This window comes from Clarias gariepinus, chromosome 2, assembly GCF_024256425.1.
Source record: "Clarias gariepinus isolate MV-2021 ecotype Netherlands chromosome 2, CGAR_prim_01v2, whole genome shotgun sequence".
NCBI lineage: Eukaryota > Metazoa > Chordata > Actinopteri > Siluriformes > Clariidae > Clarias > Clarias gariepinus.
This window is the reverse complement of record NC_071101.1, coordinates 5414710-5436409: the sequence shown is the minus strand read 5'-3', so window position 1 is coordinate 5436409 and position 21700 is coordinate 5414710. Positions and strand designations below refer to the sequence as shown.

General features: G+C 38.8%; 1 protein-coding gene across 1 annotated transcript; it reads left to right on the top strand.

Moving 5' to 3' along the window:
• The first annotated feature begins 1684 nt into the window (after nucleotides 1-1684).
• Nucleotides 1685-18796, top strand: LOC128512509 (uncharacterized). The gene is made up of 7 exons (XM_053485824.1): nucleotides 1685-1752; nucleotides 1938-2294; nucleotides 2657-2716; nucleotides 15158-15514; nucleotides 15826-15950; nucleotides 16030-16125; nucleotides 18279-18796. The coding sequence occupies exons 1-7, from the start codon at nucleotides 1716-1718 to the stop codon at nucleotides 18291-18293; spliced, it is 1047 nt and encodes a 348-aa protein (XP_053341799.1). The 5' UTR covers nucleotides 1685-1715; the 3' UTR covers nucleotides 18294-18796.
• Nucleotides 18797-21700: the final 2904 nt, after the last annotated feature.

The window sequence follows — 21700 nt, the reverse complement described above, 5'->3', positions numbered from 1 at the left end:
GCTCGCGCTGTTGCACCAGCTGCTGTTCACCATTAAACACACGCCGCCTCCCCTTGACTTCCTCGAGTCCCGTGTCCTGTCCATGCGGTGAACCGAGAAGAACTCGGCCGGCTGGATGGCGTGGTCCGGCACCGCTGGGTTTAGCCATGTCTCGGTGAAGCAGAGGAGATTGCAGTCCCGAATGTCTCTCTGGAACTTTATCCTGGCCCTGAGGTCATCGAGCTTGTTCTCCAGTGACTGGACGTTGGTGAGCAGGATGCTAGGCAAAGGTGTGCGGTGTGCACGGCCTCTCAGCCTGTTCCTAACGCCGGGCTCTCAGCCTGTTTCCCTTGGGGCCGCCTCTTCGCGTCGCGTCGTTTTCCCTCAGGATCTCACTCGACCAGCTCGGATCCGGAGTTAAAAACATCGAATTGTGAGTACATTGTATACCAATAGAAACAAGAGTGTCTCTATCATAACTAATGTACTCCATGGTGGTAATTTGACTGGTTTTAAAACGGTAAAAACTAACTTAAAGAACAAAAACAAAGAAAAGGTGGTCAGAGCAGTCGTGACGGCAGCCGACCTCACCGGCGCCATCTTGGAACTTGCTATGTATGACTGTGTATGTGATAAATAAAAATATATTTAATTTAAATTCCTCATTGGGTAATGTCAGATAGTATGACCATAAATCATCCTTGGATATATATTGTAGCGTTTTTACGCCGGAAAGAATGCTGGAGAGACGAGTGAGCTTATTTGCTGCCCAATGCAATGGCTGGAAGTACTTTATTAGGCACACAGCAGGTATGGCATGAGCAGCACCTTCACTCAGGAACCTACATCCAATTCAGCTTCAGCCTGAACCAGAGCACATTTCACACGTCACACACCCCTGGCCGAAACCACTACCCCAAACACCTTTTCCCAAAAGGGTGAACACATAACAGCCCCATCCCGCAAAGCATGATGGTTCCCAAGCGAAACCCCGCCCCCGCCACAATATATATGTCAAGGTTCAACATAATTAGAAAGTAGTTTTAGTTAATATAAAGTGCACTTTTACATTATATGCAGTCAGCAGCGATACAAACTGCTTGCATAAGTGCCGAGTCCAAGACCAGTCATTGAGTGAACCCATTAGTACAGTTTGGTATACCCATAGTCACACAGTGGATTAGGTGAATGTGTGCAAACAGGCACTTCACCCTTAACATCTGAACATACCAGTTCATCATGACACTCTATCATAATATAGTTTTACATATCCTAAAAAACAGAAAGTCCAGACCTCAATGCAACAGAGCTGTATATGAGCACATGCCCAAAAATCTAAATGATCTAAAGCAATGTTGTAAAGAAGAATGGGCCAAAACAACATTGGAGACTGACAGTCATACATAAAATGATTACTTTAAATTATTGCTGCTTAATGTGGATCTACAACTTATTAAATCATACGGGGCCCATCGTGGCTGCATCATGAGTTACTGTGGGAGACCTTGTGGGTGGTGAAGTTCTGGGTTGCTTCTGTACTGAATTCTATCGCTGCCAAGATAAACTGTTATTGAGTCTATGTGTGACTTGTGAGCAGTAAATATTTTAACAGTTTAGCAGGTTATTGAACAAAGGCTGTAGGACAGGAAGTCCGGTTCTGTGGTAAAGCATGTTGTGGGGACACCAGAGACAGAGAGGACTTTTATTTATACACGTGTGTAGAGTGTGTGTGAGAAATGTCTGAGCTCCTGTTTACTCCACAGCTGCTGTTTGGTGAGTTTATAGACTTATATTCATATACACAGTGTTAAAGAGACAATATTGTCATCTCACTTGTACCTACATGTGCTTTAGTGGAAGTGTAAGGGTTTATTTCATGAATGAAATTATGCAGCTGTGTGTGAGTTTTTCCAGAGCGGTGATGAATCTGATCTCTTAATGTGCTGCTGTTCTTTCAGGTCTTATCAGTCTGAGTCTCCTTCAGATCATTTCAGCTGATCTCATATCTGTTGATCCTGGAGAGAACATCACTCTGCTCTGTAACATCACTCAGTATTCAGAGATCTCGTGGTATCAGTTGAACTCAGCAAGCGTGAGGCAGATTATATCAGCCAGACAAAGGGGTCTGTATAAAGACTTTTATGTAGATTATAATGTAGACGAGAGTCACTTTGATGTAACAGAAAGCAGCAGTTCAGTCAGTTTAGTGATTATTGGAGTTAGAGAGACAGATCTGGGGTTTTATTACTGTGGAGGTCGAAATGACACGACACACACTCAGTTTGGGAAAAACATCAAACTCAACTTTACTACAGGTCAGTAACGTTCTTTTTTTAAAATATTTTTTTTTAGTTTGTATTTTATTTTTGTTTGTAAATTTGCATAGTTTTTTTTTTCTTTTTTCATATTTTTTGCATATTCACACAGAAATAAAATCCTTATTAACAAATAAGTGATAATAGTGCAGATACAGTGAGCTAAATCCTTTGATGAGAATAGAAAATTTTTGTCTCTTGGTTATGCTATGATTGTGTTGTTGATGTTTATTGTTGCACCACATGTCAGTGTCAGCCTGATGTTTGTGTGTTTAGCACTAAATTACAATTATTAAAAAACATCTGTAATAATTTCTTCCCCAATTCTTACTGATATCTCTGTGCTCCTCTGTGTGTTTCAGGCTCTCAGAATCAAAAGGCTGATGGTTCAGACACACTGCAGTCTGACCCCCACACATATTGTAAAGTTATTATTATAATCCTGTCATGTATGTGCACGCTCCTTGTTTCAGTGAACATCATCTGCTCCTCTCTGTATTGTTTCATGCTACAGGGTGAGAACTTACAGCTTAAAGACCAACATTCACACACTTCACCCTGTCACACACTTGACCCTGTCTCTCTCACACACACACACACACACACACACACACACACACACACACACACACACACACACACACCTTTATTTATTGTACTTCCTGTTGTACCAGGTCATGCAGCAGCTCTTATACAGTACTGCAGAATTACTGTCTAATGAAAACTGTAGCTATTAATGAAAAAGGGGCAGTGGTGGCTCAGTCTGTTAAGGCTCTGAGTTACGGATTGGAAAATCTGTGGTTCGAGCCCCAGCTCCACCAGGTTGCCGCTGTTGGGCCCTTGAGCAAGGCCCTAAACCCTGTCTGCTCCCGGGGCACCGTAAAATGGCTGACCCTGCGCTCTGACCCCTGCCTACTAACAAGAAGCAGGGATATGCGAAGAATAAAGAATTTCACTGTGCAGTAATATATGTGTAATGAATGAAGACTGAACAGCTGAACTGAAAATGTAACAGCTCTGTGTTTGACACATGGGTAAATAAAATCCCCACCCTTTTCCCTTTTTTCAATTTTATTTTACCAGACAAGTGTTCTTTCCCGGGGAACTCATATAACAAGGTAACGAAACATCAGTGATCAAATGTAGCTTAGAGAAAATCAAGAGATCATGTCACTATTAGAACAAGTAAAACTTGTCTTATTTCACACTAACACACATTTTACTCTGCAGGAAGCTGAGTTTCAACCATCTGATGTGACCTGTGTGACATACACTTGTGTCTCCTCACGGCCCAGAAAGCATTATGAGCCTGAGGATTACAATCAGTAGAGAACCTGTTGTGATCTGATCAAAACATGACTGATAAAATGTTGTAATAAATAATTTCCTGTTCTGTACTCAAAAGCACATTATTGACCTGTTTAATATAAAGACTTGTGATTTTAATAAAATTTGAAAGAACTGATGTGGTTTATACTTTACATTCCTGGTGCAGATTACAGTAATACAGCCATGTTTTGGCGAGAGTGGCGAGGTGCTGTGGAATGACCTTAAACCTTCAAACAGGATGAAGCCTGCAATGTGGCTGAATGTAAATAATTCTGCAAAGAAAGGTAAAAAAAAAAAAACTCCACAGTGATGTGAAAGACTCATTGCTAGTTACTACAAATGCATAATTGCAGTTATTTTCACCAAGCGTGGCACAGCTAGTTATTGGGGAGCAATTATTTTTTCACTTAGGTACAGGTAGGTTTAGACAGCTTTTTCCTTTTAATAAATGGAATCATCATTTAAATATGCATTTTGTATTTACTTTGTATTTTACAATCTTTGTGTTGTCTTAAAATTTCTTTCATGATCTGAATTATTATATGTGACAAATATGCAAAAAAATAAATAAATAAAAATTGTGAACAAGCAAATACATTTGAATATAGGTGTCAGTGCTTTAGGTGTCAATGCTTTCCAGCCAATGGTTTCAAGTAAAACTTCATTGTAAACTTTATTTTAAGCAATTTCCCCTTTGGGATTGATAAAGTTATTTTAATCTTGAATCTTGAATCTTTAGAAATACCTTGTACTGAGATCTAGTAGACAAATTTTGTGTTGCATAATTATGTAGTCCCAAGTATCTAACATTAAGCAACACTATTAACATTGACATGTAGCTGTAAGTTGCATTTATCATCATCATTATTGACAGTTGTCAGTGTGTGTCATATATATCAAGTAGAATATAGCAACAAGTCAGTTAAACTTCTAGAATATTGATCTGGTCAGTTAGTTGAGCGGGTTGTTAATCACGTTCAGCTGCTTCGCATGTTAATGCTCCGAAAACAACGTGGGCTCCGAAAACAACGTGGGCTTTATTGATAATTGGAAGACCTTTGAGGGCAAAGCTGGCCTGTTAGGGCGGGACGGTGTCCATCCCACTCGGGAAGGTGCTGCTCTCATTTCTTGTAGTATAGCTCATAGTCTTAGAAAAGGCCTAGTTAATCGGTGACAATCCAGAGCCCAGGCCAGGGAGCCGACAGACAGGCTAAACCAACCGTCTGCTAGCTGCATAGAGTCGTCACTCAGGGTTCACTCTATTGAGACTGTGTCTGTTCCCCGAGCTAAAATCAAATTAAGAAAGACTCAGAAAGTCTGTTTTAGTAATTTAATTAACATAAAGACCACAAACTTGGATCAGACTGAATGCGCAGCCGGCACCTCTGATCTGAAGCTAGGACTGTTAAATATTAGATCTCTCGCATCTAAAGCAGTTATAGTTAATGAAATAATCACAGATCAGGAGTTTGATATACTCTGTTTAACAGAAACCTGGATTAAACAGGACGAGTATGTAGCTCTAAATGAAGCTAGTCCTCCTGGATACAGCTACATACACCAGCCTCGGTTAACTGGTAGAGGAGGAGGCGTCGCAGTTATTCACAATGATAATTTGACTATTGTACAAAAACACGGACACAAATTTAATTCATTTGAAATTCTTTATAGTAACATAAGTGTATTTAACTATATTAAGTCAGCTCAGTCGATCCCGCTAATTGTCATTTACAGACCTCCAGGGCCGTACTCGGAATTTCTTAGTGAATTTGCAGATTTCCTTTCAAATCTAGTCGTTTCTGTAGACAAAGTGTTAATTGCTGGAGATTTTAATATTCATTTTGAAAACCCAGAAGACCCTCTGAGAACTGCATTTATGTCTATACTGGACTCGGTAGGAGTAAATCAGTGTGTAGTAGGACCCACTCATAAAGCAGGTCACACTTTAGATTTAATAATATTATTTGGATTAAGTATAAGAAATTTATTCACAATACCACTATCTGAAGTTATCTCAGATCACTTTGTCTCAATTCAAGTGTGTCACAGTAATAATGTACACACAGCGCCGCGCTACCGTATGAAACGTACATTCACATCAACTACCAAACAGAGTTTTATCAGTAATCTCCCAGAGTTCCCAACTTCGATTAGATCACCGTCTGACCCCACAGAACTCGATCAGGCGACTGAATATTTAGAGTCGACATTTCGCTATACCTTAGATAATGTAGCTCCAGTCAAAAGAAAAATTATTAGAGATAAAAAACTTGCTCCCTGGTATAACGATCACACGCGCACTTTAAAACAGACCGCTCGGAAATTAGAACGTAAATGGCGTCAAACTAAATTACTAGTATTTCAAATAGCATGGAAGGAGAGCATCCTGAACTATAGAAAAGCTCTTAGTGTAGCTAGATCAACATATCTCTCCACTCTTATAGAAAATAACAAAAATAATCCTAGATTCTTATTTAATGCTGTAGCCAAATTAACCAGAAATAAGACCACTGCAGAAATCTCCACAACAACATCATGCAATAGTGAGGACTTCATGAACTTTTTTAATATTAAAATTGTAAATATTAGGCATAAAATTGAGGTTTTGAAACCGAACAATGTAATTGATGCAGATGTTAATCTAGCCATGTCAGATCAGAACCTAGAATACTTTACTCCCCTTGAAGAGAATGAACTAATTTCACTCATCTCTTCTTCAAATTCATCAACCTGTATATTAGATCCTGTACCGACACATTTTCTTAAACAGATAGTACCAGCAATAATAGAACCCCTGTTGAGAATAATTAATTCTTCACTCAGCATTGGTTATGTTCCAAAATCTTTTAAATTAGCAGTTATCAAACCAATAATTAAGAAACCTGACCTCGACCCCTGTCAGCTGTCCAGTTACAGACCAATATCAAACCTCCCCTTTATCTCTAAGATCCTGGAAAAGATAGTAGCGGAGGAGCTATGCTCATATATACATAGAAATGGCATACATGAACTGTATCAGTCAGGATTTAGGCCTCATCACAGTACAGAGACAGCGCTTGTTAAAGTAGTAAATGACATTCTATTGGCCTCTGATCAGGGTTGTGTAACTATGCTTGTATTACTTGACCTCAGTGCAGCTTTTGACACCGTTGATCACGCTATTCTTCTTCACAGATTAGAAAATGTAGTGGGAATTAAGGGTACAGCCCTCTCCTGGCTCAGATCCTATCTGACCCATCGTTATCAGTATGTAGACTTAAATGGTGATTATTCTGCATGTTCTCTAGTGGAGTTTGGCGTTCTGCAGGGTTCAGTTTTAGGTCCACTGCTTTTTTCCCTTTACATGCTTCCTCTGGGCAACATAATCCGTAAGCATGGTATTAGTTTTCATTGTTATGCTGACGATACACAGTTATATGTCTCAGCAAAACCTGATGAGAAAAAACAGCTTACTAAAATTGAGCAATGTGTGCAGGACATAAGAAATTGGATGCTAATTAACTTCCTTCTGCTAAATCCGGATAAGACAGAAGTTCTAGTCATGGGACCGCATACAGCTAGGAGTAAAATTTTAGATCACACCGTAACTTTAGATGGCCTTTCTGTTCCATCAAATGCAACAGTGAAAGACCTTGGTGTGATTATTGATTCCAGCCTTTCATTTGAAGCACATGTAGATAATATTACCAGGATAGCATTCTTTCACCTCAGAAATATTGCCAGAATAAGAAATTTATTGTCGCTAAACGACGCAGAAAAACTAGTTCATGCTTTTATCACCTCTAGGTTGGACTATTGTAATGCCTTACTGTCTGGTTGTTCAGCTAGATGCATAAATAAGCTTCAGCTAGTCCAGAATGCAGCAGCGAGAGTCCTCACCAGAACCAGAAGATATGAGCACATCACCCCTATCTTATCTTCACTCCATTGGCTCCCTGTGAAATTTCACATTGATTTTAAAATACTACTCTTGACATATAAAGCATTAAATGGTCTCGCGCCGCAGTATCTGAGTGAACTGCTAGTGTCTTACGATCCGCCACGCCTACTTCGATCAAAGTATGCAGGCTGCTTGTCAGTACCGCGTATTATGAAAAATACAGCTGGGGGCAGAGCTTTTTCTTACAAAGCCCCAAAGTTATGGAATAGTCTTCCAAATAGTGTTCGGGACTCAGACACAGTCTCAGTGTTTAAGTCCAGGCTAAAAACCTATTTATTTAGCCAAGCATTTTTATAAATAGATTTGCCATAGGTAAAGGAGCAGATCTGGGGGACTCATGGACGTAGAGTATTATGGTGAACTGGTATGTTTGGATGCTGTCTTCCTCACTCTCATTGATCACTCAGGTTTGCTGACGGTGAGGTGATTGTTTGCTTTACATGTCAGGAAGCCCTCATGTTTGTGTTTTCTTCTGGCTCTCCCTTTTAGTTATGCTGTCATAGTTAGTCCTGCCGGAGTCTCTGCTTGCACTCTACAGTTAATATACATTCACATTATACATTGTGTGACTGTGACCATACCTAACTGCCATCTCTCCTCTTCTTCTCTTTCCCCCCCTCTTTCTTTTTCCTCTCTCCTCCTGTCCCCCCCTTTCACTCTTTCTCTCTCTCTCTGTCGAGCTACACATGTCGTTCCTGAGCTGCCAGTGATCCAGACTCCCTCTGCCCTCCGGACCTGTCTGACCCATCCTGGTGCCCAGCTTCTGGCTGAAGATCTCGTCACATGGATGCCCCGTGTGTCTCTCTGGGATGCGTCTGGTGTCTGGGAATGATTCTCTCTACCTAGAAAATGGTTCTGGCCTTGACTGGTGTTGGCAACTGTTTCTCTGGGGACTTGACAGTTCGATAGTTCATGACTGGAACTTCTTACAAGTCTACCTGGGTCTTCAATAACTACCTGGACTCCATATTAACATCAATTAACATCAGCTATTATAGCTGAACTGCCTCCCACCCTACACACTGTATAAATGCAGATCATTTACTGCTTTCTGTTTCACCCAAATGAGGATGGGTTCCCTGTTGAGTCTGGTTCCTCTCAAGGTTTCTTCCTATTACCATCTCAGGGAGTTTTTTCCTTGCCACTGTTGCCCTTGGCTTGCTCACCAGGGACAAACTGACCATTTTGATTCATACAAATTCACATTTCATACAAACTTAAATAATTCTTTTGACTATGTAAAGCTGCTTTGCGGCAATGAAAATTGCTAAAAGCGCTATACAAATAAAATTGAATTGAATTGAATTGAATGTTAATGAAATTAACAACATGTGCACTAAAGGGGCAACAATGACTTTCTGTAACATCGGTACCACCTCAGTTCGGGGGAAAGAGATCTGGGTCTCCAGATTACTAGCCGTAGATTTGTCACCCCCTAGTGTGTCTACGTGTGTACTTGTCCCCCTGTATCTGTATTAGCACAAGACCAAGTTCACCTGTGTCTACCCCTGTGTGTCTCTATATATACCAGCCAAGCCCGTAGCCCTTTGTCTGTTCACCGTTGTGCACCTGTGTCTTTTGTGTTGTAGAGTGCAAATGCTTATGACTCTGTCCCCTTCCCCCAGGAGTAAAGGTGTCTGCAGGACGGGGTCCGGAGCAGCCGGAATAGATAAAGACTAAGAGTCACGGCCCGCCTGCAGACCCAGTGTGGGAAGCTGCTACAGATCGGGCTGTGCCTTTAGTTTGTTTCTTGTTTTTGTTGGTTTATAAAAGAAATACTAATAAAGATATTTCAGTTCTGACCCTGCATCTGCGTCTGTCCTATCTTCGACATGACACTTTCCAGGAGCTCACCAATGCCCTGGTCCAAATCTGGGAAGAGATACCCCAGAACATCATCTGTTGTCTCATTAAGAGCAAGCCACAATGTTGTCAGGCATGCATACAAGCACATGGGAGCCATACAAATGGAGTACTTTACCATTTTGAGTTTCTGCATCTTTTTTATGATGTTAGGGGAGTCTTTGAATTCTACAGAGAACAAAACATTAAAATTTTAACTACCTCTACAGTAGTTTCCATTTAACAGCATTACATAAATACATTAGAAAATGTGAGTTTACTGAAAAAAACTAATTAATTAAATTACAGTAACTGTTTAAAGGTTTGGCGATATAGGTTTTTTCATGCAGGTTGTGTTACTTTTGGCATAGTTCAGGACAATATGGGACAGAGCTGTTTAGACAGGCTCTATTCATTTGTTAAAATCTACTCAATGCAAATACAAAATTTTGGTGTATTTTTTGATGGGATTTCTTGTCTGACTTTGCATTGCCTTACATTTGCAAATAAAATGAATATCCATTGCTCTAAGCAGATAGTGTCTGGTGGATAAGTGTGTGTTTTAATGAAGAAAATTCAACAGTCTTCTCCTGAAAAAAAAAAAAAACTCGAACATGGCTCGATATTATCCCTGAGGAAACACCTACAGGCAAGTTACTGTAACTGAACTCACAATCTAAAGTACCTCTTACCCAACCATGTTATTTATGTGTGTATTTAAGATCTAATATAATGTAGTAACGAAGCAGTCTAGAGATTTTCTGGGACAGGCAAAGTTTGTAGCATCTGCCCCACAACTCTGCTCCCGATCTTCAGCGCGATACCAGACTGACTATAGCCTCGTTTACACTGCAGGTCTCGATGCTTGATTCTGATTTGTTGCCTATGTCTGATTTTTTTGACTGTCATTTTGACATATGCTTTTTAGCATTTGTGGCCTATTCTACATATGTCCACATCAAAAATGTTAACACTCTCACACACAGACACACACATGCATGACTGCATAAACACACCCGTACTCGTACATCACACACATACATCACTAGAATGATGTAACTCTTTGGTACTGTAATCTTCCCAATAATAAAGCAATAACTTTCAGATCTCCCTGGGTATTAAATAGTTCTCTGTGCTCTAAGGTATATGTGACAAATTGAATCTTAATTTATGATGAATTTAAAGATTTTACCAGTGTATATAACTATATATTTATTTTTTATTATATAGTCAGTGTAATGCTAAATGAACTACTAATAGTAAGTGTACTACTGACTCTTCTATGTTCCTTTTCAATCTCATGTGTAATATACATTAATGTAATAAACATTATTTTTTTTATTGAGACCTGCCTCTGGTCAGCCAGTGCCCTGTACTGTATAGCTGTGTATACTGTATGTCCAAATATATGTATGTCCACAGAATCCACTGACAAAAGTATTGTTTTTAATTCAATATTTAAATCATGATGTGTCTCTGGTGCTAAATGTGTACACTATGAAGTGAAACTTGAAAAGAAGCGATTGGTTTTCCGCCTCTGCTGGAGGTGGTAAAAACCCACAACGTCTCTTTTTGCAAAATGTGTTTAATGGTCACTGGCCTCAGTTTCTTAACTTGGCTTAAAGGTATGTGATGGCTGTAGAGGACAGGTCTGGTTTAATTTTCAAAAAGTTGCCACAAACAAAGCAGACTCAAACAAGAAAAACAGTTTTAAACAACTCACAAAAAAAAAAGTAAGTGATAAGTAAGGGTTTGCAGTGTCCAAAACCTTTATATATATATATCTATAATAGAAAGAGGAAATGAGCACGTCTAATGAGTGTCCTTCTCAGCTGGCAGTGAAATGTAACAAGCAGACATGGTCTCTGTTAAAGGTGATATGTGTGTGGTCTGTTTGCAGTGATCGCATGATTTGAACTACCTGTACATAACACTACCTAACACAAGATAACACGCACATAACACAGTCCGTAAATACACCCCCACAAATTCACAGGTTAGAATTCATTAGTAACCATCATCTCATTGGGTAATGTCACTTGACTACACTTCCTGGCAAAAAGGCACTGCTTCAAAAGGATCGAATGAAGTGAAGAAAACTTTATATAAAAACCTCGAAAGGTAACGGTGAACTGTCACTTTTAGGAACGACGTGCAGTTCAATAAAAATTCTGGATAAAATACAAAAAATATTATGGAGGAAAATCTAAAGTATAATTATCAGTTTGTCCATGATAAGTAAGTCAGGCAAGTCAGGGCAAGGAAAACCTCCCTGAAGTAACAATAGGAAAAAATATTTTTATTTAAATTTTAATTTTTTTATTTTACTTTGATCATTTTATTGCTTTATTTACATATTTCTCTTATATATTTTTTATTTGTAAATTCTCTCATTTCTCTTATTTTATACTGAAATTTTCTTTTTGAAATTGTGAGGGGATCAGCAGTCTTATGAGCACTTCACTTCATATCATGCTATGTATGACTGTGTATGTGATGAATAAAAGTATTTCATTTAAATTCCTCATTGGGTAATGTCAGATAGTATGACCATTAATCATTCCTGGATATATATATATCTGTCAAGGTTCAACATAATTAGAAAGTAGTCTTAGTTAATATAAAGTGCACTTATATATTATATGCTGTCAGCAGCGATACAAACTGCTCGCATAAGTGCCGAGTCCAAGACGAGTCATCAAGTGGAACCATCAGTACAGTTTGGTATACCCATAGTCACACAGTGGATAAGGTGAATGTGTGCAAGCAGGCACTTCACCCTTAACATCTGAACATACCAGTTCAACATGACACTCTATCATAATATAGTTTTCCATATCCTGAAAAACGGTGGCAAAGTCCAGACCTCAATCCAACAGAGCTGTATATGAGCACATGCCCAAAAATCTAAATGATCTGAAGCAATGTTGTAAAGAAGAATGGGCCAAAACAACATGAGAGACTGATAGTCATACATAAAATGATTACTTTAAATGATTGCTGCTTAATGTGGATCTACAACTTATTAAATCATACGGGGCCCATCGTTGCTACATCATGAGTTACTGTGGGAGACCTTGTGGGTGGTAAAGTTCTATCCATACTATCCATTCCATATCATCTGGTCATGTTCCTGCTGCTTTTAAGAAGGCAAGCGTTATTCCCATCCTCAAGAAACCCTGCCTGGACCCTTCAGAAGTTAACAATTATCGCCCGGTATCACTTCTCTCTTTTATTTCCAAAATTCTTGAAAGAACTGTTTATAACCAAATGTCCCTTTATCTCTCACAGAACAACCTTAATGATCCCAACCAATCTGGATTCAAAGTGGCACATCTACATAGACTGCCCTTCTGACAGTCACTGAGAAGCTCCATGCTGCTAGATCTGCTAAACTATCATCTGTCCTCATCCTCCTAGACCTGTCAGCTGCATTTGACACAGTGAACCACAAGATTCTATTATCTATTCTTACAAGCCTTGGAATTTGTGGAACACCGTGGCAATGGTTTGCTTCTTAACTAGAAGATAGGTCATATGAGGTAACATGGAGGGGATCTACATCTGCCCCACGTAGACTTTCTACTGGTGTCCCGCAGGGCTCAGTACTTGGTCCTCTTCTGTTCTCCCTCTATACCCGGTCTCTTGGTAAGGTCATATCATTGCATGGATTTTCATACCATTGTTATGCAGATGACACACAACTTACTCTCTCCTTTCCTCCTTCTGACACTCAGGTTTCCACCCGGATCTCAGCATGTCTGGCAGACATCTCATCCTGGATGGCTGCTTATTAGCTGAAGCTTAATCTCAGTAAAACAGAACTGTTGTTTATCCTTTGTAACTCATCCCCATGTCAAGACCTTGTGATATCCCTGGACAACAACCAAATTACTCCTTCAACCACTGCCCGCAATCTGTGCTAGGCATGGAGCTTGACTCTGTGGATGTAATAGCAAAGAGGAGGATTCTATCCAAAGTACAATCCATTTTAAACAATCCTTCTCACCCGCTATACAGTGTCTTCGCTGAACAGAGGAGCAGTTTCAGCCAGAGACTGATTACTATCAAGTGTTCCACAGAGCGCCACAGAAGATCCTTTCTCCCAACGGCTATAAAAATTTACAACTCTTCCCTGTAACCTATACACACATGTATGTGGATTTTTCACTAACTGTTACACAACAGGACATTACCACTTACCATATTAATAATATAATTACTGCAATACTACTTCCCAATAAAATATGTAATACAAGATAATAATACAATATTACATAAACAATACTAGATTACACAAACAATACTAGATTACTGTGCAATACTTACAAGTGGCCCTGAGTCATATTCTTATGGTACTTACTGTTTTAGGAACTTTTTTATTTATTTTTTTTTTTTAAGATTATTATTATTATTATTATTATTATTATTTATTACCTTTATTCTTTATTACCTTTCTTAGTTAACAACTGTGAGCACCTGTAACCGAGCATAAGCAATTTCCCTCTTGAATCTTGAATGAAAAATGTTTCTGGATGACCCCTTTAAAGTCCCTTTGGATAAGAGCGTCTGCCAAATACCTAAATGTAAATTTAATGTAAATAAAGTTCGGGGTTGCCTCAGTTACGTTAAGTCTTTGTCACATATACATTACAGCACAGTGAAATTCCTTCTTTGCGTATCCCAGCGTAACTGGAGTCAGAACGCAGGGTCAGCCATGATACAGCACCCCTGGAGCAGTTAGGGTTAAGGGCAACCTGGTGGAGCTGGGTATGGAACCGCCGATCTTCCGATCAGTAACTCAGTGCCTTAGGAATAATTGGTCCTGATCTGGGCAACAGATGTTGTACTTATAGCTATATAATAGGCCGTTCAGCATTTGGGCTTCAAAAAACAATACCAAACAATTCTGTTTTCTGATCATAAAGGGCAGGTGATCAGTAACCAGATTATCTAAGGCTGGGCAAAACCATATTGTAAAGTTCAAAGCAAAGTTGAATCACAAGATAGATTCATGAGCACTTGGTGTAGTTTGGAGTAAACTCATTAGCGCTTATACATCACAGCAATTTGCAGCTGTTTAGTACAATTTATTAGATCCAAAGATTGCATGCTGGGAATTAAGTTTGTTCTGCTCATGTTTCGCCCTTGACTCTTCTGCAGGTGATGTCACACAGAGAAACTACAAGAGTGCCAAAAAAAACTAATGGTGGCTGTTTTACAAATGTTTGATTAAATCTGTCTAGAGAAGGAGTACAGTATGTATGAAATGTTATGAAGTTTTCATACCAGTCCTAGTTTAGGAGAACCAGTTTAAATCAACTTCCTTTCTACACATTTGATTGCAGTAACCGGTTTATTTAACCTGTTATTGAGTCTATGTGTGACTTGTGAGCAGTAAATATTTTAACAGTTTAGCAGGTTATTGAACAAAGGCTGTAGGACAGGAAGTCCGGTTCTGTGGTAAAGCATGGTGTGGGGACACCAGAGACAGAGAGGACTTTTATTTATACCCATGTGTGTAAAATATGTCTGAGCTCCTGTTTACTCCACAGCTGCTGTTTGGTGAGTTTATAGATTTACATTCATATACACACAGTGTTAAAGAGACAATATTGTCATCTCACTTGTACCTACATGTGCTTTAGTGGAAGTGTAAGGGTTTATTTCATGAATGAAATTATGCAGCTGTGTGTGAGTTTTTCCAGAGCGGTGATGAATCTGATCTCTTAATGTGCTGCTGTTCTTCCAGGTCTCATCAGTCTGAGTCTCCTTCAGATCATTTCAGCTGATCTCACATCTGTTGATCCTGAAGAGAACATCACTCTGCTCTGTAACATCACTCAGGTTTCAGAGATATCGTGGTATCAGATGAACTCAGCAGGCGTGAGGCAGATTATATCGGCCAGACAAAGGGGTCTGTATAAAGACTTTTATGTAGATTATAATGTAGATGAGAGTCACTTTGATGTGACAGAAAGCAGCAGTTCAGTCAGTTTAGTGATTATTGGAGTTAGAGAGACAGATCTGGGGTTTTATTTTTGTGGAGGTCGAAATGACACGACACACACTCAGTTTGGGAAACACATCAGACTCGACTTTACTACAGGTGGGTGCCAATGAATTTTATTTTTGGTTGTTTATTGATGAAATAGTTTGTCCTTTTTAACTAGTAAATAAATGATAGTACTGATACATTAAGCTGAAACTTGATGAATGAAAAAAAGAGAAATAGAGAAAAAAGCGGAAAGAAAAAACTTACCTTTAGTCTATTTTAAAACTTTATGGTTGTGTTTCTGTTGATATTTATTGTTGCGCAGTGTGACAGTGAGAGGCGGATTGTTTTGTATGTTTATCACTAAATTACAGTTATTAAAGAGCATCTGGAATAATATCTCTGCGCTTCTCTGTGTGTTTCAGATGCTCTGAATCATAAGGATTCTGACGCTCATACACAAAGTGGAGTTATTACAATTATTGTAATCCTATTGTGTGTGTGCATGCTCTTTATTTCCATTAGCATCGTCTGCCCTACAAAGGATAAGGTAACAGAACACACACACATATTTATAAATACAATTTAAAAGAAGGTTATTTCACACTAACATACATTTTGCTGTGCAGGAAGCTGATATACAACCATCTGATGTGACCTGTGTGATCTACACACGTGTCTCCAGACAGCACAGAAAAAAAATCTCAGCACAAGGACCACAATGGGTAAAGAAGCTGCTTTTATCTGATCAAAACGTGATAGATCACATCATTGACCTGTTTAATAGAAAGACTTGGAATAGAAATAAAATGTAAAAAAAACTGATGTGTTTATACTTTACAGTAGGGATGCAGATTACTGTAATACAGAAATACATGACATGTACAGTGTCAATCTGCTGCCACCTGCTGGAGGAAGTACATTTATTAAATGTGTGAGGGTTACAGAAAAGGACATGCTGTCACTTTAGAGAGATTAGTGTAAATAATGCAGAGAGATTAGAAATGATTTTAGTTACTGTTACTGAAGTGTTCCTTTCAGTCAGGATGGACACGTCTAGTAAACACTTTTGTTCTTTTTGCTCTTTTGGCCTTTATCTCATGATCAATCTATATTGGCATGTCCCACAAAACTGTGATGCTGTGTTTTTCTGTTACTGTTTGCGCCTTGTGATCATACCATTTTTTGTTTGGGTTTATGATAAATTCTAAGCAGTTGTTCCAGTGCAGATATGTGGCAGCCTTGATGTGTCCATAGATTTTTGGCCATCTCAGGGCACCATCCCACTATATGGTTCATGGTTTCCTTGGTCAAAAAGGTTAAAAGTTATCCATGTAGAATAGATTATTAATTCTGTTTGAGCCACTAGTATAAGTATTGCATAGTATAACTATAACCGGTATTGTTTGGAAGAGAGGATAGAGGAATAAGAGTTAGGCAGACTTAGCTGACTGGGATAGGCTCCAGACCCCCTGCGACACGGAATACTGCATAAAGCGATATAGAAGATGAGAAAGTGACTGTATGAACAGTAATTACTAAAACAATAAAAATAATCAGTGTGACGACCATTTGTTTAAAAGCTAGTCTCAAACTTAATTTGTGGAGCTTTATAAGGAAAGGTGCTCACGGTACCACTTTGTCTGTGTGCAGACCCTGACGCCTGTGTGCTAGCATTACCTGTGAATGAAGTGTCCAGTCAAATCAATACAGCTCATCACACTGTTTCAGCAGCATCACTCTAATAATACTGATGGTTTAAAAGTGCTGATGTCATAATGTGTGAAGGCCCTCTTGTTCTTCTAAGGGTTATTATTAACAGCAAGATGACGCCATGACTATGATGTCATCGCATTCACTCTGATAATGCTGTTTTAATAGAGCATATGTTGTAAATGTGCAAGAACCCTCTTGTTCTTAGGATTATTATTAGGCCACAAGGACTATAGGGTGCACAGGACCCTCTTGGTTTCCTAAGGATTCTTTTTAGGGCCTAAGCACTATAGGATGCACAGGACGCTCTTGTTTTCTTAAGGATTTTTTTCTACCCTTTTGGGCTTTTTGGGGGTTTTAGCATTCTCAAAAACTCATGAAATTTGACAGACATGGAATCTGCTGCCTCCGGGGCCCTCACAAGACATTTCGCTGCATAGCTCATACACACTTTTATGTAGGCACACCAAAATCGGTACACAGTTAGAGCTCAATGAGCCGAACAACTTTTCCGGTTATTTTGGGTCATTCGCAAACACACTCCCGATGGATTTTGATATACTCCTTCCAGGGAATGTATACAATCATCACCAAACTGGCCCGAGGTGATCAAAATTGGCGAGGGATTTTTAATATCTCAAACGGGTCTGCCGGTCTTAAACTTATGCTGAAAAATGGTTAATAACTTTCTGTTTGGCATTATATTCAATGATGCATTCAGTTTAGCCATGGCGATGCCTTAAAACCTAAGCATATAAAATGACATTACATTAAGTAACATCAGCATCTGGGGCTTTATTAAGGTATCAAAAAGTTGTGGGGTGCGCCCGGATGTACTGTATCAGAAAGACCAGTTGTGACAATGCCTTAAACCTATGCCAAAAAATGGCTTATGACTCCCTGAGTGACACATATTGAGTGACATCAGCGTCCAGGGCTTTATAGAGGTCTTAGCATGTTCACACAAGGTTGTGTGGTGCACCCGGGAAGCGATGGCGCAGGTGCCTGGGCCTGCTGCTCATTGCTTGCAACTATACTATTATTATTATTATTATTATTATTATTTTTATTATTGACAAATGTGGGACTGCCAGAGGAGCTGCTCATAGATAAAGGTACTTCTTTTCTGTCAAAGTTAATGATAAATATCTGTTGGCTGTTGCAGGTCAAACAGATCTGAACTTCACTGTGCCACTGCACAACTGACTGGCGTGCTTTAACCAAACCCTAAGAGAATGTTATGGTGGGGAGTGGACAACAGATACTGAATCTGGGACCAATTATCCCATAAGCATTCACTGCTTTCATTCCTTTTGAGCTGCTGTTTGGAGTCTGCACACACTGCTCAATGTCGCAAAGGAAGCCGGGGAGAACCAGCCATCTCCTTTCCGATCTGTGGAAGAGTATGTCCAAAACGTACAATCTAAAGTCAGCAAGCAAGCTCAGCCCCTCGGGTTCCAGCCTGGTAACCGAGTGCTTCTCCTCATCCCCAGTGATAACTGCAAGTTCCTGGCCAGGTTGCAGGGCCCATTTATAGTCATGGAATAAGTGAAACCTACAAGCTACAAGCTGGTGTAGTGGGGGAGAAGATCTGCTACCATCACAGAATCAAAAGCTGAGCGAGCTACACTTTCATAATGTGTTCTCAGCACCTCTTACACCTCAGTATACAAACTCCCTACTGCAAATTCTCACCTTAAGAATTAAAAAATTTTTTTTTTTTTTTAAATTTGTAATGTTTCGGACGTATGGCATCTTGTCGAAGTTGGTTTCCCATCAAGATGTGTTTATTTAAGCCACACTACCATGAAAACATTGTAGGGAGCACGCATTGGGAAAAAGGCTCATCCATAAAAGGTTAGAGCACCACCATTACGGAAAAAATAATCATGCCAATGTATAGTAAAACATAATGCAATATATTAAATAATACATTTCCATACATAGGAAACTAGTGCTTATATTTATGAATGTATTGCCATATATGAACGGACTATGGACTGATATACTGTATTGCAATGCAGACAAAAAACATATTTATACTTATAATTGTTTTATTGACATATTATTGAAACTTTATGCATGTTTAAGAAAAATGAAGTCAATTTTGTTTAAACTACATTAATACCCATAGCAAAGGAAACTCTTTTTCTCTCAGACAGATATGAGCAGTCTTTCAGACTTAAATGAGATTTAGGCATTTTCTGCATCTTCTCAAAGGTGTCACAGACTCATTACCTCTAAATCTCAAAGATAGTTTATATTTGTTTTGTGTGTGACAAACATATACAGAAACAAGCTGTCTTTTAGACTTGAATGAAATTTTCTCAATTTTCTCAAATGTGCATTAAATGTGGCTCATTACCTCTAAATTTTAGAGATAGTTCATATTTGTCTTGTGTGCAACTCATATAGCAACTCAAAATATACAGTGCTTGTAAACTGTGCGTTTGGGTTTTCTGATATGTCATGTAGAATTAAACTCATCATTTTTTTTTATTCACATTTTACTACTACCAGATATAGTAATGTCCTTGATATGAAATGTGTTTGCTGACAAAAAGGATTTTCATCAAGTCTGACATAGTTAATGTATGCATTCTTCTTTTATTATTATTATTATTATTATTATTATTATTATTACAAATTATTGTAAAAATATTTTCTATTTCATTGCCTGTATGATCCTTTTTTTAATTTTTGCTTAGTCATGGTTGTATAGTTAGTTAAAAATGATTACCACCAGAGGTATATTTCACACCAATAGGAAACACTGCAATGTGCAAATTATTTGTACTTTCTGCTTTAGAATTGCAAAAATAAAGTACCCAGATAAGTTTCTCTTTTAAGTAACCATGTGTTGTTGTGGTAACTTTTTATCGGATTTTACCAAAGTTTAAACAAATCTAAACAACTTTGAAGTTGACAAAAAAAAAAAAAAACGAAGAAGTTTATTGAAGACACACTTAGACAGACAGCTCTGAACCAGTCATAAAGACAGACGCCCCACAAAGCTCCAACTACAGGGTCCACAGAGTCCATCACTTCCCTATTTTATGGGTCTATATACCAGACACGTGCTTCATCACTCCTCCGCATTTCTTTGTTTTATTATTTAATTTTCAATAAGTGTATGTTAATATGTTTGGCCTAATGGTGTGGTAACAATTCCAAACTCTCTCCCCTCTTACCTCATATTTTGCTTGTTATTTATTCATGTCTTAGTCGGGCCTCCAAAAATTTAATTCTTCTCCTCTTTTGGCAAATGCCAAACTTACTTTACATTCTGTATAAATGTCTATCAGTAAAAAATAAAATACAATTTATTTATTTATTTTTTTATCCAGGGGTCGTAGGTTGCTTGACACATCCGAGATGAATTGACACATCTAAGATGAGAACATCGTGCTAATTACGATCTGGCTAAGTCGGTTCTTCAAGCACACCTGTTGTTGATGATTAGTATAGCTGGATTGAGTTGTCTAGGATTATTGCGCGTTCGTGCGTTTGTTTAAAAGGTGATATGCATCGACAGTAGAAACACTGATCACAACCCCTCCGATTGGTTGATGAAATGGAAAAAGAGCGGCGCAATTTTTTTTATAACACGTGTTATGTGCTGAAATGCCCCCCTGCCATGGATTGTTCCCCCACATAATTGCTATCAAATATTATATTAGAACATAAGTTTTTGGGTTAATGGTTTACAAATTACATAAAAAAAATGAAATTAGTTTCATCCAATTTTTCATTTAAAATGTTTTTATTTGCATATTCATGATAAACCTCAGAAAAATAAATGTGTTACAAAATAAACATTATACAAGAATTTGTATTAATGATCTTGACGACTGTCTCGTGCCTAGTGTTTATTATAATAGTAATATATTTGGTAATAAACCTATGAATTTATGTTCTAATATAATATTTGATAGTGATGATGTGGGGAGGGGGCAATTCATGGCAGGGTGTCACATCAGAGCCACCTCAGTCATGGGGAGTAAGATCTGGCTCACCTGACTACTGAGCCGTCGCTTTGTTTTCCCCTAGTGTGTCTGCGTGTGTAAGGTTTACTGTTTAATTCCTAGATTACCTGCACCTGTGTCTACCCCGTGTGTGTCCCTATTTATTCCAGCCGAACCCGTAGCCCTTCGTCTGTTCACTGTTGTACCATGTCTTTTGTATCTCCCGTGTCTAATCATTGTGTTTTTTTTGTATTGACTCAGGACTGAGGGAGTCTGCAGGCGGAAGATCCTTTGTTTTTTTCGCAGAGACAAATTCAAGGTCAAGGCTGACCGAGAGTCAGCACTGAGTTCGTCACGGAGGCTGTAAATCCAGTTTGTTTGGTGTGGCCTAGTTTAACCTTCACATAACCGCCTGCAGACCCGGCCTGGGGAAGCCTCCCCCGCCCTGTTTTCGTTGTGTCTTGGTTTTTTTGTGTTTGTTTTGCTGGACTCTTCATTAAAACCCTCATTATTTATCTTAACCTTGCATTTGCGTTCGCCTCCTCCTTACAGTCATGACGGATGAAAAGACCTTCCTGAACGCATTAGGGACTCCCCTCCCTGAAGATGAACCCCTCTACCT